The 18,439-nt window shown below is 44.2% G+C and overlaps 3 protein-coding genes across 4 annotated transcripts; 2 read left to right on the top strand and 1 right to left on the bottom strand.

The window, feature by feature from the left end:
- The first annotated feature begins 72 nt into the window (after window positions 1–72).
- Window positions 73–6,397, top strand: pgm3 (phosphoglucomutase 3). The gene is made up of 13 exons (XM_086189816.1): window positions 73–987; window positions 1,606–1,814; window positions 1,937–2,121; window positions 2,896–2,963; window positions 3,044–3,177; window positions 3,251–3,443; window positions 3,546–3,703; window positions 3,985–4,068; window positions 4,140–4,238; window positions 4,331–4,450; window positions 4,582–4,704; window positions 5,545–5,718; window positions 5,826–6,397. The coding sequence occupies exons 2-13, from the start codon at window positions 1,608–1,610 to the stop codon at window positions 5,913–5,915; spliced, it is 1,635 nt and encodes a 544-aa protein (XP_086045942.1). The 5' UTR covers window positions 73–987; window positions 1,606–1,607; the 3' UTR covers window positions 5,916–6,397.
- A 199-nt stretch (window positions 6,398–6,596) lies between these two features.
- Window positions 6,597–10,610, bottom strand: ngs (notochord granular surface). Of its 2 annotated transcripts, none has more exons than XM_086189808.1 (11): window positions 10,278–10,610; window positions 9,534–9,696; window positions 9,194–9,343; window positions 8,977–9,096; window positions 8,776–8,871; window positions 8,088–8,222; window positions 7,862–7,972; window positions 7,672–7,782; window positions 7,431–7,555; window positions 7,062–7,352; window positions 6,597–6,964 (listed from the first exon to the last, which is right to left on the bottom strand). In XM_086189808.1, exons 1-11 carry the CDS (start codon window positions 10,472–10,474, stop codon window positions 6,868–6,870), a joined length of 1,596 nt encoding a protein of 531 aa, XP_086045934.1. In that variant the 5' UTR covers window positions 10,475–10,610; the 3' UTR covers window positions 6,597–6,867. The 2 variants fall into 2 exon arrangements, with proteins under 2 accessions (XP_086045934.1, XP_086045935.1); XM_086189809.1 differs by having other exon boundaries at window positions 6,597–6,959.
- A 418-nt stretch (window positions 10,611–11,028) lies between these two features.
- ccnc (cyclin C) lies at window positions 11,029–17,476 on the top strand. The gene is made up of 12 exons (XM_086188982.1): window positions 11,029–11,196; window positions 11,565–11,671; window positions 11,872–11,956; window positions 12,318–12,387; window positions 12,807–12,858; window positions 12,962–13,017; window positions 14,552–14,587; window positions 14,672–14,763; window positions 14,859–14,926; window positions 15,018–15,097; window positions 15,597–15,715; window positions 16,390–17,476. The coding sequence occupies exons 1-12, from the start codon at window positions 11,165–11,167 to the stop codon at window positions 16,442–16,444; spliced, it is 852 nt and encodes a 283-aa protein (XP_086045108.1). The 5' UTR covers window positions 11,029–11,164; the 3' UTR covers window positions 16,445–17,476.
- Window positions 17,477–18,439: the final 963 nt, after the last annotated feature.

Here is an 18,439-nt window from a genome sequence, read left to right as displayed (position 1 = left end):
ACCCGCAGCGGGATGCTTGGACAGGGTTGGACGACACACGTCCGATCCCACGTTTCTTAAAGGGGGGTAGACATGCGGGGGGGCACACAAAGAGTTAACATAACCGTGACTGCTGCTACGGTTTGGCACGCAATCAAAATGACAGATGATGGAGGGGGAAATATTTTCTTCAGCACACTTTCTAATATCCTGGATTTCTTTTTTTTTTTTGTTTTGTTTTGGATTATTTTAATATAAGAGAGCAAAAGAAGAGAGGAGCCAGCCTCCGTATTTGCGCGTTATGAGGGGGTCGAAAGTAACGTTTCAGTGTTGTTTTGGATAGTTTCTGCCTGCCTGGAGCTTCAGAGATGCTCTTAACGCAAAAACAAACAAAAAAAACAACCTTTCATTTTTTATGAATATAAAAGAAAATCAAATAAAACCAGAAAAAAAACATATAACTGGAAAATGAAGTGGGAATGCTGTAATCTGAAAGAGACAAATTAATAAATTACAACATTAAATCTCTGGCAGGAGGTAGCTAGGGTTCACGTCTGATAAGGTGAAACAAATAGAGACAGACAACAGGGTCATGAAATTAAAGTGAATTCTGCACTGTTAAAAAATTTGAAAAAAATAATTGACGGAAGAAATCTGAATACCACAGTCGGCAATCTCCCCAGAGAGCCGAATGGATGGATTTCTGGATGCTTCTTTGTCTGCAGTGAGTCGAAAGGTCTGGAGAAATGAACTGAAGAGCAGTAAATACGTTTAATAAATACATACATAGTGTTTACGTTCATATAAAAGAAACTGTTGTACAAGTGGTACCGCTGCAGTATTTCTTTCATGTCTTTTTCTTCTTCCTCATGTTCTACCGTTCCGCTGGCACGCCCAACGTCATTGCGTCACGTAAACCGGAACTGCAGCCACGTCCTCAAGCGGCAGACCAGGAAGAACAGAACGGGATGCTCACAGCGTCTCTTTAAACTTCCACTGAACAAAGCAGTAAGTGAATTAACCTCTACATAACGCGACAGCAATGGCTTGGCTGGTGTGAATGAAGCTGCTGCGATGTTTCGCTGCGGAAGCGGCGGTTTGTGACGTGTGTTTGCGCGATTTAAGTTCACGAAAGTGAGTGAGTTCACTCGTTGATATCATTCATTTTATGGAGCTTGTACTTTGCCCCTTTCTTGCTGTTTGGTAGTTTATGGGCGTGTTAAGTCAGTGCTTTGCTTTCAGTCGTTGAATGTATATATTTTTTGTTGTTGTTTTTTTAAATTAACTTTCAGGCTCTAACCAGCTGGACAGACTACACTTTATAACATGACAATCGGGTTTAAAAAGCTAATCAGATGTAAGTGATGTGGAAAGTAACAGTCTATGCTCATATGCATGCACTGCAAATTTTAAGTTTGTAAGTTGTATCTTAACACTCATGTCTGTCTTGCTTTTAAGTTTATTTTTGTTGGAGGATGTGTTAAAAGTATTTCAACCACTCTTCTTACGTTTATCTGTCAGCTATTGACACGGATTGTGCATTCACCCATGTTAGCCTATCTGCTTGGATATATTTTGATGAAATACACAATCAGATCCCTGATTGCTGACCCTGGTCTGTTTCAGCGATGGCCCAGTTTCAGGAAGTATCAAAACAGTCGTCGCTGCACCCTAAACCTGTCGGGTTGGTTCTCCAGTATGGCACTGCTGGTTTTAGGACCAACGCCAAACAGCTGGACCACATCATGTTCAGGATGGGCCTGCTAGCTACACTCCGTTCCAAAAAGACTAGAGCCACCATCGGAGTCATGGTCACTGCATCACATAACCCTGAGGTGAGAGAGGGACTCTGCTCACATCTCACCAGAGGAATCCTCCCTTCAGACCGAGTTCATCCTAATCTTACATCTTATGCACCTTTCTCCTCTTTCCCCTTTTATTCTTAATATTTGTGTAGGAGGATAATGGTGTGAAACTTATTGACCCCATGGGCGAGATGGTGACACCGGCCTGGGAGGGTTACGCAACCCAGCTGGCCAATGCAGAGGAGCAGGGTTTACTTACTGCTTTGAAGGACATTCTAGAGAAAGAAGCCATCAACATGAGCCAGGAAGCCAGCGTGTTTGTTGGCAAAGACACCAGGTATGTGGGGTGAAGCGTTTTCTTGTTCCATGTTTCACTTCATGTGATTGGAAGGGAGAAAACACATCTACTTCTCGGCTAAACTTGTTACGCGTCAGTTAATGTCACATTCACACCTGCGTGACGACCTGCAGTGTGTGTGTGTGTGTTTCCTCGCTACAGGACAGAGGTGGCAAAGTACACACATTTATTACTCAAGCAGAAGTTCAGATGCTCCGGTAGTAGTTGATGTAATTAGGCATTGAATTTCTTCAAATAAAAGAGAAGAAGAACAGGCTCTCAAATGTACTACAAATTTTTTTTTTTAAAGTTCGGAGTATTTTCCTGCTCTTCTTGTAGTTTTAACTGGTTGGCAAGAAACTATTTTTCCACTATTTCTAATCTGCTCTTTTTCTTCTTTTTTTTTAAATTGAAAACGGCAGATGTTTTCTTCAAGCTTGTTGATACAATGGGGACGTCTTCCCCTTCTTCCATGATAAGTTTAGGAAAATGACAACCAACGTCTGCGTGTGTTACTGAGAGCGAACAAGTCATCCTCCTCGTTAAACCGAACTCTTGCCTTTTTCTCTTATTTTGTCTTTTATGTCATTTTTTTGTTTGTTGTGCGTCAAAACTAAATTAACAAGCTTTTTTTTCAAATGTAAGAAGTGGGAAGTAAAGATATTTATGGTTAAATGTGGGAGTAAAAGTAACAAAGTTGGTGAAAGAACAGAAAAGTCAAGTGGAACAGTCTATACCAGTACAGGAACAAGTCCCTCCATGTCTCTGCCACAGGAGCAGCAGTGGCAGCCTCTCACAAGCTGTACTGGATGGAGTGTCTGCACTGGGAGGTCACAGCAAAGGTGAATGAACCAGTATAGATTCAGACTGGTCTGATCGCTCCTTCCATGTTCACCCCTGCTCACTCCTCGTGTCCCATCAGACTATGGACTGGTAACCACCCCACAGCTCCACTACATGGTTCGCTGTCAGAACACGCAGGGCAGATATGGAGAGGCCACAGTTGAAGGATACTACAACAAACTCTGCCAAGCTTTCATCCAGCTCACCAAGAACGTAAGAAACCAGGGTGTGTCATGGTGTTTGTGTTTAGGTCAGAATATATCCGCCACTTGCCCTTCCCTCTTAGGCATCTAACCGCACAGATGACCAGAAGCACCTCACTGTGGACGGTGCGAATGGTATCGGGGCTCTGAAGGTTCGTGAGATGGAGAAACACCTCAAGAGGGAGCTTCAGATTTCTCTCTTCAACGACGGTAAAGGAAAGCTGAACCACCAGTGCGGCGCAGACTTTGTCAAAGTGCAGCAGAAACCTCCGACAGGTGTGACTGTGCTCTCTGGACTTTTGATAAGCAATGGGACATTGAAATGATGATCATCTGTTGCAGCAGCTGAAGTCTCTATCGCTCCTCGTCTCTTTGAAGGTATCGAGATGAACGCAGGCAAGCGCTGCTGTTCCTTCGACGGCGACGCAGACAGAATAGTTTACTACTACAGCGGCGCCGACGGACAGTTTCAGCTTCTGGATGGAGACAAGATGTCTACACTCATCAGCACTTTTCTGAAAGAGCTGCTCACACAGGTACAGACCAGCATATAAACACAAACAGTAGAGAAAAAGAACTAGTCAAGTTCTTTAGCCAGCAGATGGCGCTGGAGCACAAAGAGTGTAGAAGGAATAGCTGTCACTGGGAGAATTAGACAAACTAGCCAATTATGACTAATGAAGGCAGCTTGGGGTGATATTCTTTCATTTATCTAAAGATAATTCATGAAGATTCATTTTAAAAGTAGCATGTTGTCTTGAGAGTTTTCACCATTGATTATTTAAACCGCTCATAAACACTGAACATACTCTTTCAGGCTGGTCTAGATCTGAACATCGCAGTGATACAAACGGCATATGCTAACGGGAGCTCGACACGCCATCTTGTGGATACTATGAAGGTGAGCAGATGCACCGCACATCACTGTCCCTGTCACGTGACGAAGCGACCGTTGACTATAATATGACTCAGGTAACAGTGAAGTGCACCAAGACTGGAGTGAAGCACCTCCATCATGCGGCACAGGAGTTTGACATTGGCGTGTACTTCGAGGCCAACGGCCATGGAACTGTAAGTAGAGACACAACTCGAATGTCACGTAGTTGATCATAACCAACCAAGTATTTGAGGCACGCGCCATCGTGTGTTTGTGTTGTCGTCAGGTGCTGTTCAGCAAAGCAGCTGAGGAGAAGATTCAACAGGTCGCTGAAGATGCCAGCGCCATCGATGAGAGGAAGAGGGCTGCTCTTCTGCTGCAGAACACTATCAATGTCATCAACCAGGTAGACGCGCACAAACACTGATTCAAAACATGAATATATGATTTGAACATCATGTAAACGCCAGAGGTCTTTGAACTGCTCGGCAACTGTTGAACAAACATTGTTGGTGTGGGTGTTTCTGTCCTCTGTAGACGGTAGGCGATGCCATTTCTGACATGCTGCTGATAGAAGCTATATTAGCCATCAAGGATATGAGTGTCCAGCAGTGGGATGACATCTACACCGACCTGCCAAACAGGCAGCTGAAAGTCAAGGTACACACACTTTCATGCATTATTTCATTTGTAAAACTACAGCTGCTTGAAACTTTTACTGGAATTGGACAGATCTTATGAGTCAAGGCCTCTTTGACAACCGTTTGCTGGTACAAAGACGACCAAGGTGAGTATATCCCTCACACCATTACACCACCAGCAGCAGCCTGAATTCCTGCAGCGAGGCAGGATGCATCCATACGGACATGGTTGGAAGCGTGGCTATGGACAGAAACTGAGGCTCATCAGGCCAGATAATGCATTTCTAACCTTCCATTGTCCACATTTCATGAGTTGACTGCAGCTTCTGTTTCTTGCTTTTAGCTAACAAAAGCACCACCCAGTGGGCTCCTTAGCCACTGTGGCCCATCTGCATCCATGTTCCACATCTCTTGCATACCGAGGTGCCTCGCTACTCTCTCTTGTAATGAGTGCTGCACTAATCTGGCTGTTCCTCCACCATCAACAAGACATCTCTGTCCAGTGAACTCGCAGCTCTCGGGATGTTGTCTCTCTTTCTGACTGCTCTCTGTAAAACATGGTTGTGTGTGAAAATCCCAGTCGATGAGCAGTTCCTAAACACTCCAGCCAGCCGGTCTGACACCATCAAGCATGTCCCGTTCAACACCGCCTACTCCACCTTTCTTCCTCACATTGATATTGTGTTAGAACTTAACCAGATCCTCTCCACTGAGCAGTCCTGGGCCGATTACATCCTATAAAATGGCCGTTGTGGTTCCGCCATTCTTAGACTGAATGGGGACTACAGACTGTCGGACACATCTGCGCTCATCACCAGTCGTGGAGAAACTGCAGCTACTTTCGCTCTCTGTTCTGCAGGTGTCGGACCGCCGAGTTATAGACACAACAGATGCAGAGAGACGAACAGTGAGCCCGCCAGGACTACAAGACAACATCGACAGATTAGTGAAGAAGTACAGTCAGGCTCGTTCCTTTGTGAGACCCTCGGGCACCGAGGATGTCGTCAGAGTTTACGCTGAGGCAGAAACTCAGGTGGGCATTCGTCTTTCTCAAGATCATCCGTCGTACAATTTCTGTGCATGGCGTTCGTTCTCTGATACTTGATACTTGACCCAAACTTTTTTTTTCGTATGCTTTAGGAGAGCGCTGATTCTCTGGCACATGAAGTCAGCCTCGCAGTTTATCGTCTGGCTGGGGGAGTGGGAGACGAACCAAAACCTTTGCTCTAGACACACTGACCTTGTGCATTCAGAACACTAGTTTCTAGATGTACAATTTCTCAAAATAACCTTGTTTTTAAGTGAAGTGCCAAATTATTTTTTACTTCTAATTGCGCTTGGTGCTCCCCTCTAGTTTCCTGTTGTCTTTTTTATTTTTCGGATTAGTTGTTTTAATGAATGAATTTGTTTTCTATTTGTCTTTCAAGACTATGAAGTTGTGGGACACAGGGAGAAACAATTTGAAGGGATTTTATGACGCTGAGTAAAACTGCTCTTTGCTCGTGATTTTTGTCATCCATCCATCCACTGTCGACACCACTTACCCGCTTTTGTCATGTGCTTGGAAATAGTTAAATAATATAATAATAATAATCAGGAACGATACTGTGTATCTCATAATTTCTGTAATTTATCTTCAGAAATAATGTTTACATGGTTGCACCATTTCTAATTCCCTAGAATGTTGTTTGAAGTGGGACTCAAATAAATCCGGAAAGATGAACTGTGTGTGTGTGTGTGTGTGTGTGTTTTCAGTGATAACCTAAAGTAACATCTCACGCTCTAAACATCTTTTAATTGCAAAGAAAACCATTACTTTAATTGCTTGCACTTTATTTAGTCATTTTGACAGACGTCATCCTGACACACAGGCGTGTTAAAAGGGTTGACAGGCTGAGGGAGTTAGGAGCAGGTGGAGCGGTATGACCACACACACCCATACACACACACACACGCAAACTTGTTATCCATTATAGCATCATATTTTAGTGGAAGAAAATGTATAGATTTAGGAACTGAACCCTGGAGTGGCCTTTAGAGAGAGATTTTTCGTGTCCACAAATGATTAGATTGAGGGAATGTGTTATATCTTTAGACCTCAACATATAATACAAAAATCCCCCTCTATGCCCATGAAATGTTTTTTTTCTCTCTAAGGCGCTATGTTTGGCAGATAAATGGTCTATTCCTCTTCCTCTGTGTCATCAGCCGCTCCAGAAATGGTAATGGTCCGCTCCCGTGTCTTGCTCTCATAAGCGTCCTCATCTGTCTTAACTGTTCTGGGAGGAAGGGCAACAGGTGGAAAAAATAAGATTAAGACACGAGTTGGTGATAAAATTCAAGTCATACAGAGGATGGATGTAAGCCATTCTCTACCTGATCAGCAGGGTCTTCCTCTCAGACAGCTCTGTCGCCTGCCCCTCGCTGTTACCATCCGTCTGGCTGTCTGAGGACAACTCCGCTCTCGGAGCTTTCTCAGCATCTTTGCTGATTCCGTCCGCAGCTGCGTCCAGCTGGGAGGCCACTGCATGGCCACCGCTACCCGACGCTAACATTGATGTTGAAGCTGCTTTCAGACTAGAGCTGGACACCAGAGACGAGCCTCCAGTCAACGAGAGGTTGAGAACCATGGTGCTCAGGCGGCTGTCCTCACCCTCGATAAGTTTCCTGCCAAAGATAGAGGAAGAAGGGAAGTTACCTTGCTATTTCTCCAGTTTATAGCTCGGACTGTGGTTGTTTTTACACCTGTATGTGATGATCTCAATCTCCAGAGCCATCTTGGCGTTCAGTAGGTCCTGATATTCTCGCAGAAGCGAAGCGATCTTCTCCTTGGTCACCTTCAGATCCACTTTTATTGCCTCTATACGTTCCTGTAGCGTTAGAATACAAGTGGCAGCTTATTTTAAGTTCTACAGCAAGAAAACTTCTACAAATCATTATTTGGAGTAAGAATATTTGAGTGCAGTGCCGTATCACGACTACATGCCTGCAAGCCCTCCTCCACCTTCTTGTACTTCTCCACTGCATCACGGATCTGAGCCTCCAGATACTCATTCCTTGACTTAAGCGCGTCCAGTTCACGTTCCTTACTGAGAATCTACACACACACACACACACACACACTTGAGTTTCAAGGTACTTCAAAATGAGATCAGGAACAGAAAAGTAATTCTCACATCCTTCTTATAGCCTGCGATTTCTTCTCTCACGCCCCGAACACTTTGCACATGTTTGGTGGAGGCTTGGCTCAGGTCCTGAAACTTTGTCTGGTACCAACTATCCATTTCCTGGAGAAGCACAAACATGAACAAGTCTCTAGTAAAGTGATGTCAACATTAGAATTGCCATTGTTTTAGCTCCTTCGGGTGGTTCAAGGGTCTATGGATGATTTTAGGACTGTACCTGGAGGTTTTTGGCAGCAATGCTGTCATACTGAGACTGAATCTGCCGGAGGGCCGAGGAGAGGTCTGGGAGGCCAAAGGTCACTTCAATCTTGGCGGTCGCTGAATAGATCTGCTGCATCAGCTCCTCAATTTCCTTTCAGTGGGATCAGAAAAGCTCTGTCAGCTTTAGGGTTCATACGATCATGAAAAAGTCATGGAATCTAAAAACAGCGATTTCCAGGCCTAGGAATGTTCCTGGAGAAATTTAAAAAACAACAAAAACAAAACTGACAAAAGTCATGAAAATTTCACTCAAATACCTGCATATTAGAGCACATTTGTTAACACTGACTGAGAAAAATCTCTGATGAATATATTCACTTACTTTAAGATGTGTGTCGTAGCTTGTCATTAAATTGTAAAATAATAGGCTGGCAAAAAGAGATCCTGACAAGTTTTCCCTGGAAACGTATCGGTCCATACGTGTATGAACACTGCTGCTTGAGCAATGTAAGTGTTTGGTTTGCACTGGTTCACCGCTTTGTGCTACAATTTAATCACAATGTTCTACAGGAGCTTCCTAAGTGCCCTCCACTTGTGGCTCATTAAACCATCAATGACAGAATGAAAGGCACGCCAGCCACCGGACACCGACTCGTATTTAGACGGTGACGCGTGTGGTCAGAGTGATGGATGGACCCGCTCACCTCTTTGTGAATTCTCTGCAGGAAGGCCAGCTCAACCTGCAGGTTTTCAAGCTGCTTCTCCAGCGCAATCCGTGCTGAGGTGGCTTTATCCACATCCTGAGACAGAGAGCCACGTGAAAGCAACAGCAGACAAAAGGTACCGCTGTCCAGCTCGCTTCATTTCAGGTTTAAATTATTTCAGAATTGAGGAAAGCGTGTTACCGGACGGAGAGCCTCGATTTCTTGCTCCGTCTTTTTCCGGGCCACAACAGCATTGTCATATTTGGCCTTCAGCATATCCAGCTGGCCCAACATGGCCTCCTTGGCTGCCACAGATAAATCCTGTGTAGAAGCAACGATACAACTGTTCTCAAAAGGGAAATTCAAGCGCCTAACAGGGTGAAATACAACCCTGTTGTTGTCCCAAGGAACATCTCACCCTCTGGACTCTCATTTGTTCAGCGACCCTGTTGAGGTCCTTCAGCTGGGCTTCATACAGCTGCCTGAGGCCCGATGGTCTGACATGGCGGCTCTTCAGGGCCTCAATCTCAGCCTCCAGCAGTTTGTTCTGTGATTCCAGGGTACGAACCTACAGGAAGGAAGATGACGGCCTACCTGATGACTACAAGATGAAATCGTTCTGTTATGAATCGCTGCATTTCAATAATTTGCTCTTTACATGTATTGTTTTTTATGAGGTTTAAGAGAAAAAAACAAACAAACTTGAAATTTAGAAAAGACAAATGACATCAAATTCTTTGACGTGTGAGAACTCCTACCTTTTCGATGTACACTGCCAGACGGTCATTGAGGGCCACCATCTCCTGTCTCTCATTGGTTCGGTTCATCATGAAAGCCTGGTTCTCCACTGCTGCTGCGTCCAAGTCCAGTTTTGGCCCCAGACCCATTGACATTCCATAGCACAAGGTTCCCATACTCATGCTATACACAGAACCACAGAAATATATTCAAGTGCAGTTTTGCAGTAATAACGTTTCCATTAGGTGATACTTGGTTTTGTTTTTCTTTTGTATCTGCCACACCGTGGATGGTTTATATGGTTGGCTTTGTATGTACGACCTTTTGTTTTCAGATAAACCTGTGATTTCCAAAATGTTCATCTTTTGCCATCTTACCGGAAACAGTTTGGGGTCTTACTGCAGGTGCCTGAGTCCGTACCTGCTCCTTCTCAACAGTTATTTTCTCTCTAAATCGCTGGAGGATTTTCATTTTAATGAAACAAATAATAATACTCAATCAGAATTGAGTGTCCCTGTATATAAAGCACTGGTGCTCTACTATTGATAATCAAATAATATTGAAACTTCATGATTACAAAGCTTTTATCAAATAAAATGTAATCGTGTTATTTTTTTTCTATTTCTGTAAAACCTACAGTATGTCATGTCGAGTACTTGGAGTATGTCTACATTGCTGCATGTGTTTCAGTAAATGATCTAAATACTTCTTCTATCGCTGCTCATGGAAGTCTTAACAGTGAGAGGAAAGGGATGCAGACCGACCTGGTTAGGCGAGACTTGTCGGAGATGGCCCTGCGGCCCAAGGTTCTGCTTCCTCGGGTGTAGCTTGCTGAGCGGTAGCGGGTCTCCCTGCGGGTGGGAGACGGGCTGGACACCCGGAGCTGGAGGACAAGAGGAGCGTCCATGGTGCCTTCGAAGTGACGGCGGTATGAAGACATCCTCTCTGGGCTGCGGCTCATGTTGGCTCCTCTGCTGTAACTTTCACTGGGTCACTCACACCTTCAGAGGCTGGTGGGTCTTTATATGCTCAGCCCTTCCCTTATCACTGGAGGAATGTAGAACCTTCCCAACCCAGGGCTGACAGTCCCTACAAACATCTGTCAAGCTTTTGTCAAGGAATGTTTTAAAAGACACAATGATATGAGCTTAAGTTAGCGGCGTGAAGAACAATATAATTCATGTTACAGTTATAAAGGTAAAAATGAACGTAACCACCCCTGCTTATCATATTTTTTGACGATTTTTAAAATAATTTTATATTAAGAAGATATTAATAAGTGGGGAGGGGCGTCTAAAAACACATGCATCTCAATCAATCCATCAACCCACCAAAATATTTAATCATTTATTTTGCAATAGGACACCTATTTGAAGGTTCTTACAAATGAAATTGAAACTCAAGATTGGAAGCGTAATAAATAAATGGACGATTAAATATCACAAAGCAAATATAAACCTTTACTTTGAGAAGATTGCATGGCGGAACCAAAAATGCGGAAGCATCCAACATTAGTCTCTGGCACTCTCCGGGAGGCTTTTGACGTTACACCAATGTCTTCTTAGCGTAACTACTTTCCCTGTGCTTGACACTTCTTTGAACGAAAGTTATATTTATTTAAATTGGTCCCTTCTACCTCAACTGCTGCGACATGGCAGGAAACTTCTGGCAGAGTTCTCATTAGTAAGTTGTCTTTTTTTAAATGAAATATTGACGCCTTACGTCTTTATTTTTATTCACCGTCGTCTTTGTTGTGGGGCCTTGCGTTAGCATTGCGAAGGCTAGCTGTCTGCCTGGAACTCTTACTACGATTTAAAATAGATATTTACGCACAACAGTGTAAATATAAGTACTTTTAATAAAAAAAAATTCTACAAACCGTATTGTATTTTTTAAACATGAATTTATGTCCTTCCTCAAGACAAAGAAAGCATGAATGGCATACTCATATATATTGGAGCTACCCGCCAGTTCGGCTCGTTACTGTTTGATTAACCAGCGCAACTGATGGTGAATTGCATTGCAAACTGACACTGTTTAACCGTCTAAAGTTTACAGTGGGTGCTGGACAAGCAGGATCTAATGAAAGAGCGACAGAAGGACCTTAAATTTCTCTCTGAGGAGGAATATTGGAAGCTGCAGATCTTCTTTGCCAATGGTAATTGCTTTTATGTACATAATCTTAAACAAATCATCACTCACAGTGCATTGACATTCGTTCAGTTGATTATTGTTACTTGTTTTGTGAAAACAAGTACATGCTGTTGTGTGCTTTTGCTCTTTTAAACACAAAATGTGCCTGTAACAAGAGGCGTTGGAGTCACTCTCAGGGGTTTCGTGCTGTGTTCTCTCCTTCAGTCATTCAGGCTTTGGGGGAACATCTGAAGCTGCGGCAGCAGGTCATTGCCACTGCCACTGTGTACTTCAAGCGTTTTTATGCAAGGTAAAGAAGTAGTTAGAGAGTTGATGTGTTCCTGTAATGTTTTAATTTAGTGTCATCACACCGGGTTTGGTCATTAATTGTTCTTTGGACATATGGTTGTCCCCCGGACAGCTTCACTGCACCCGGCATTTTTATTTGAACAGATGAAAACGTGACTGCCCTTTTTTGTTTTGATAACCACTCCTGGTTGAATGTCATATTCATGAAACCATCTTAATTGATTTTGAGTCACTTCATATTGACAGTATCCCCAATTTAAACTCTAAGCCAGTAGGTGCTTTTCCTGATCAGCCAATGTTGTTGCTGTACTTTTCTGAGCATTTGTGCACGATCGTCATTGTCACCTAATCTTCATTTTCAGATATTCCCTAAAAAGCATAGATCCAGTTCTTATGGCTCCTACCTGCGTTTTCTTGGCTTCTAAAGTTGAGGTATGAATTCCCACTAGACGTGGCAGTTTCAGCATCAGAAACAAGCTTAAGCTTGATAAAATATCTGTACATTACCTGCCTGGGCTCCTAATTCTTTGACATATTGTTATCTTTAGTCTTACATGTTACCATTAATAGATTTTTGGACGTCATCCCTCCACTCTCTCTCCACCTCATCTTTCAAATAAAGGCATCAAATATAAAATGCTCAAAAAAATTTGATCAACCAAAGTAACTTAACTTAGCATAAATCTGTTTTTGTATTTAAATCATCAAGATATGGGTCATTTTGTCATGATTTACAGCCCAAAAAGCTTCAATAAAGTTTATCTGGAGGAGAGTGACAGTGAGGCGTGCCGTGCCGTGCCGTGCCGTGCCGTGTTCCGTACATTATCTGATCTCAGTCTTGTGTCTCTCAGGAATTTGGAGTTGTGTCCAACACCAGGTTGATCTCTGCTGCGACGTCTGTGTGTACGTGACCACATTCACTTACACACTTTCCTGACCTGAAAATAGCACCAGTATTGATAATATTGTAACATTTCTTTTTTTTCTCCCCCCCCCCTTCAAACAGTAAAAACAAGATTTTCTTACGCCTTCCCTAAGGAGTTTCCATACAGAATGAATCACGTGAGTCAAATACACTGGTCGCAGTTTCCACTGAGACGCTTCAGAGCAACAGTTAGAGAGCAGGGAGGGGGCACGTCAGTCTGAAACAGAACAGACGAGATGAAAGTCAGATGTAGTGAACATGACACCAGCCAGACACCAGTGAACGCTCTGTCGGTGGATCATCTGCTGGACACCCGTGTTTTTCTGCTTCCTCTGCTAAGTTATTTCTGCGCTGCTGTACATTCTGAAACCCCCTGATACTCTGTCGTAGGGTTGCCATTCCAGCGTCTACCAGTACGGTGGATTCCACAGCTATTGTTCACACTCTGGCTATAAAAACAGTTTTTGCTGCGGTGAATGCTTTCAGCCCCGGTGATCTGCGACCGGGCAGCGTCTCTCACTGGGGTGTCAAGTGTTGAGCGCTGCCAGCAGTGTTTTCAGCCGCCATCTCCACAACGTCACCAAGGCTGTTCTGACACACTGCCTGTCCAAAAAACTGTGTAAACAATTATTTATAGTGAGCCACTGTGGGGTGACAAAAAAGGAGGGAGTGGTTCACAATAGCAAAGGAGTTGGCGCTGCGCAGCAACTCCTGGATGAAGTATTTCATATACACCCACTAGAGACGGTATTAAGGATTGGGGGGGGGGGGGGGGGCAGGACAGGTCAAACCTCCTGGTTTACTTGTCAGGGTTCTTGTGTCAAAACTAGTGGTGATGTTGGTGATTTTGATGATGGAAGCTGCATCCATGATTTCCTGCGGTTGGCTCATTTGTTAATCTTCCTCTTCAGGACATCTCCGGGATGTTTGGAGACAATTGATATACGTCAGCTTGGACTCATCAACTGATTAGAATTCGTTATGGGTCAACGGAAGAATTTATGCGCTGATTGTGACAGTTTTTATGCAGAAATCAACCGCAATGTGTCCATAATTAAAAAAATAAATAAATAAACAAAACTCATTTGCGGCTGTTTTTGTCACAGCCGTATCGCAGATGTCCACCTTGAGTCTGTCGTGACAGCACTCTGTCCTCTGCCGGTTTATGAAGTCGGGACAGACAAGGATGTTGACACGGCTGCTCGTCATACGAACATGAGGTCATGACATGGTTATGTTCACACAAACGGCAATATTCCAAATGTTGACGTCATATATTGACATTTAGTAGCCAGCTGGGTGGTGTCCCATGAATTCAGAGTGGGTTCTGTTAATTTAATTAAAGACTTTACAAGATTCCATTAATATTTCTGTTCACATGCTACGGAACAAATATCTGGAGTACTAATGGCTTAACTCATTCCATTCCTTCAGGAATATGACCTGAACCAGCAGCGTTGTGCTGTGACCGACACATTTAGAGAGTGTTCTTGCTAAGAATGCAGAAACTGGGGCTTGTAGCTGAATTTGTAGGGTTTTAACTGCTGTACACGTCATAAAAGTAGCCCACTGTATCAAACTGATTTGTGTATTTATGGGTCCAGTAAGAATGTGTTGACTTGAACTGGTCTGACTGGTTGGGAACAACCCCGCCCCTTTGTGTCCTTGCAGATATTGGAGTGTGAGTTCTACCTTCTGGAGCTGATGGTGGGTTGAGACTTGTCCTGCTCGTATGATTGTGGCTTCTCGGATTGACGCTTGTCTTGACTGTTGATGCGATTGATATTTCAGGACTGCTGCCTGATCGTGTACCACCCCTACAGACCCCTGCTGCAGTATGTGCAGGACATGGGTCAGGAGGACATGGTGCTCCCGCTAGCCTGGTACGTAGCTTTCTGTGATATGAGACAATAAGAATCCAAACGCACCAGATGTTGGAGCCTCACTCAGTTTCTGTGCTGCGGTTTGTCTGCACCAGGCGAATCGTGAACGACACCTACAGGACCGACTTGTGTCTGCTCTACCCTCCCTTCATGATCGCCCTGGGTGAGACTTGTTCCCGCGAGCGTCTCACTGCAGCTGTTTTGTGTCATTACTGTCTGGCTGTAACTTGATCAGCTTGTGTCTCCTCCACCAGCCTGCCTGCATGTGGCCTGTGTGGTGCTACAGAAAGACGCCAGGCAGTGGTTTGCAGAGCTCTCTGTGGATATGGACAAAGTAAGTTGCAGTAGGAGACATTTGTTTTACAAATAATACTACAGTTTTCATTTCAGTATGTGCAGTTGAGCTAGTTGGAATCATTTAAAATCACCAAATTCATGTAACAGGCAGACGACGAACATAATCGCCTGCATTAAAACTGCCGTCGTAGTTGAAGCTCAGCTCGCCGCTGACTTCAGACATGTAGCTCACAGCGTCATACATGCACAGACTGATCATATATAAGTCATGTGCATGTAGGAATATTTGATCATGGCACAAGTTGTAGGGAGGTTGGCTGTGGTGGAAGTGATTGGCCGGGCCTGTTGAAGTGCTGTTTGAGCACATAAAGGATCACTTTGTAGTGGATGTGAACAAGCTCCTCCTTCATATTCCACACTCAAATCAGCAGGATGCTGCCCACATCCAGAAAGTCCTGGTTAAAAACAACATATGGAGCTCCATATCTGTGACAAATCTGTGGGATGAAACTTGCGTTTGTGTGTTTTCCGAGCAGATCCTGGAGATTATCCGAGTCATCCTGAAGCTTTATGACCAGTGGAAAAATTTTGACGACAGGAAGGAGATCGCTGCTGTACTGAACAAGATGCCTAAACCCAAACCTCCACCAAACAGGTAAACCTGACGTAGCTCTGGATGTCAAACCAGTCGGCATGTAGGGCCCTTGAAGCTTTTAGTCTGTCAGTTACATATTGACCAGCATGATGTATTCACCAAGGGTCTGTGTCAGGAAGCAGGATTACGGGCTGGCGAGTAAACCTCACCGGGATCATCTCAAAGGTGATCAGTCATCAGGTGTTTACACTTACGAGCGCCGCAGCTTTGCAACCAGACGAGGAGAACCAGGGAAATGGACATTCCAGGCCTGGAAAAACATCTTAAGAAATCGATGAAGTCACAGATTCTTGGAAATTTCATAGAAACTTGCTCCATAAATCCGTGCATACTGAAGTATCTGGTTCAGTTATCCAGGGAGAAACTCTGTTTTGGTTGATATTGATACAGAGGCCAAACCTGCCTCCAACGTTGGGTGATGGATGGGAAATATTCACTGTTTCTGACAGCCAGTTCAACCACAACAAAGAAAAAAAGACCTGCTACATATGCTGCACTTACGCTTATAATTAATGTACTAGCCTATCCAGGCAGATACTTCTTGCAGTAGTACACACACTGGTGACTGAACTCAGCAAATGGGTGCCACATTTGCCTGTGTGAAAAAGCTGTGTGCGTTCTGATAAACAGCCTCCGGATCCTACATGTGATATTTTTCCTCCATCTGTCTCCAGCGAGAACGACCAGAGTTCCAACGGGAACCAAAGCAATTCCTACAGCCAATCGTAGCCGAGGGGAGGAGGGACCACTTCATCCCTCTGGGGGCCACGCAGAGAGGTGGATGACAGAACAACCTTCGTGATGTCACAGATCTCAACTGACCAAGAAGCCCCCTCATCCTCACTCAAAACTCTGGGAGCCATGTCATCACGGCCCCCCCTCCATGAGAGCAGACAGCCCGACGAGGCCTCGCTCTGCTCTGCTCTGCTCGGCTCGAGACTTGAAAGGACCTCAATAATTTGGGGGGTGGGGGTTGAAGGGTTGTGATGCAGAAACGTGATGATCCTGACGTCCTTGAACATCCCAGAGGAGCCGAGCATTTCAGCTCTAGGGGAGTCGAGAAAACTTGATCACAAGTAGTGTGTGTGTGTGTGTGTGTGTCTCTGTGTGTGCGCGTGCGTGTTTTCATTCCTCAGGGACTGCAGTAGTGTTCTTTACTCATGTCTGTTAGTACAACCGTTTGATCCTGTGCTGTCTTCTATTGGAAATGGCTGTGATGTGATTGGACCCCCCCCCCCCCCATCAAGACTCTTCCCAACAGTTGGTGACTGCTCTCTCAACTGAATTTCCTGTTTTTAAATCATGATTCCTCTCTTTGTAAATAGTCTTATTACTTTATCATTTCTCTTTCATCCTTTTGCTCAATCAGATGGAAATCATGAGCTGGTTTAGCTTCGTATTTGTGCTTCAGATGAAAAGTGCCACTGTCACGATTGTTTGCCTGCTGCAAATTCTTTTTATTACCATTCCTATTATTACTTCTTTGGTTTTTTTTTATTAGTAAAGGCAAGTTACAATCTTAAATTACAAATGAAAATTTTGGTTTTACTTTTTTTTGTCCCCCTCACCTTCCATCTATTTAATCACTGAATGGTGGCAGTATACGTGTGCACGTACCTGTAAATGTTTTGTGATGTCACGGTTAAAGTTGTGTGTGTCTGTGTGTCTGCGCGCGTGTGTGCGTGTGTTTGTACCAAAAAAAAAGAAGGTACTTGAAAGCCTTTCAAAATAAAAGCTGCTGATTACAGAGATAAACTTCAACACAGGCACATTTTCCATTCTTGTGAGGTGTATTTTAGGGGCTGAGTTTGCTGCAGTACTTGAACTGTGTAGGTACATTCAGATCTCATGAGAGGAGGAGCTTCTGAGAGTTGTGAAGCTTCTGAGGGTTGTGGAGCTCTGCCTCCTGGCGCTTTCCTCCCCTTCAGCAGCCTCCATCTGTTCCATGGCTGTTCACTTGAGTCAGAGTCAAACTAAAAGGGCTTCACCCCCCCCCCCCACACACACACACACACACACATACACACACTCACCACCACCCAAATATTCCTTCTGCATATGGCTGCAACACAAAACTGTTTTTATCGAGTGTTACTTGAAAATTAAGGTTATTATTTTGGGAGGATCATTCATGGTAATAAAATGTATTGTGTGCAAAAGCTCCTGACTGCTGTTGTTCTAGCTGATGTTTGGAAGGTCGGTGAAAGGAGCTGAGGGGAACCTCGGCCGTTGCTGAAGCCTTGTTTTGTTCTCTTACCAAACTTCAATGTCAACCGAGGATGCAGTAGGACCCCTAGTGGTGGAAATAAAGGGCACGTAGCGGATTACATGTCGGGGTTATGAAATGTGTTTAATAACAGAGAGATAACGACTTAAAACAGACTTACTGGGAAAACGGTGTATCAAACTGATGTTGACTGCCGAGAAATCAAAAGTGCTCGGAGTCCCTTTGCAGTAAAAGTAGATGTATTTTCCTGCAAGTCCCTCTGACGTCACTTGTGTAAAGCGGCAGAGCAGCACGGCGACTGGGAGCACAGCGCCTTCATAATAAAATACCCTGATGCAGAGCAGGCCCATTCAGCGCAGGAAAACCAAGAGCAAGTTAGGCACTTATCAAGTACCCAAATGACCCATTACCTCAGGGGCATAACGTGACTGGCAGAAGTGGTCAGCAGAGCTGTACAAAGCCTCTCACGGCGCTATTCTCTCCAGGATATGTCAGGG

This window comes from Aulostomus chinensis, chromosome 20 (genome assembly GCF_037954235.1).
Source record: "Aulostomus chinensis isolate RoL2024-O1b breed Wild chromosome 20, RoL_Achi_v1.0, whole genome shotgun sequence".
NCBI classification, from domain to species: domain Eukaryota; kingdom Metazoa; phylum Chordata; class Actinopteri; order Syngnathiformes; family Aulostomidae; genus Aulostomus; species Aulostomus chinensis.
The sequence above is the reverse complement of the archived record's forward strand: the minus strand, read 5'-3'. Positions and strand labels throughout refer to the sequence as shown.

Bases quoted from the DNA above. Each gene is read 5' to 3' on its own strand.
- ngs (XM_086189808.1), bottom strand. From the start codon at position 10,474: ATGAGCCGCAGCCCAGAGAGGATGTCTTCATACCGCCGTCACTTCGAA. The intron at 7,973-8,087 runs GTACAGTCCTAA...GTGCTTCTCCAG, and splicing joins TTGCTGCCAAAAACCTCCAG to GAAATGGATAGTTGGTACCA. The intron at 7,353-7,430 runs GTGTAAAAACAA...TATCTTTGGCAG, and splicing joins ATTGAGATCATCACATACAG to GAAACTTATCGAGGGTGAGG.
- ccnc (XM_086188982.1), top strand. From the start codon at position 11,165: ATGGCAGGAAACTTCTGGCAGAGTTCTCATTA. The intron at 11,197-11,564 runs GTAAGTTGTCTT...AACCGTCTAAAG, and splicing joins TTCTGGCAGAGTTCTCATTA to TTTACAGTGGGTGCTGGACA. The intron at 15,716-16,389 runs GTAAACCTGACG...ATCTGTCTCCAG, and splicing joins CCCAAACCTCCACCAAACAG to CGAGAACGACCAGAGTTCCA.
- pgm3 (XM_086189816.1), top strand. From the start codon at position 1,608: ATGGCCCAGTTTCAGGAAGTATCAAAACAGTCGTCGCTGCACCCTAAA. The intron at 3,444-3,545 runs GTGTGACTGTGC...GTCTCTTTGAAG, and splicing joins GCAGCAGAAACCTCCGACAG to GTATCGAGATGAACGCAGGC. The intron at 4,069-4,139 runs GTGAGCAGATGC...AATATGACTCAG, and splicing joins ATCTTGTGGATACTATGAAG to GTAACAGTGAAGTGCACCAA.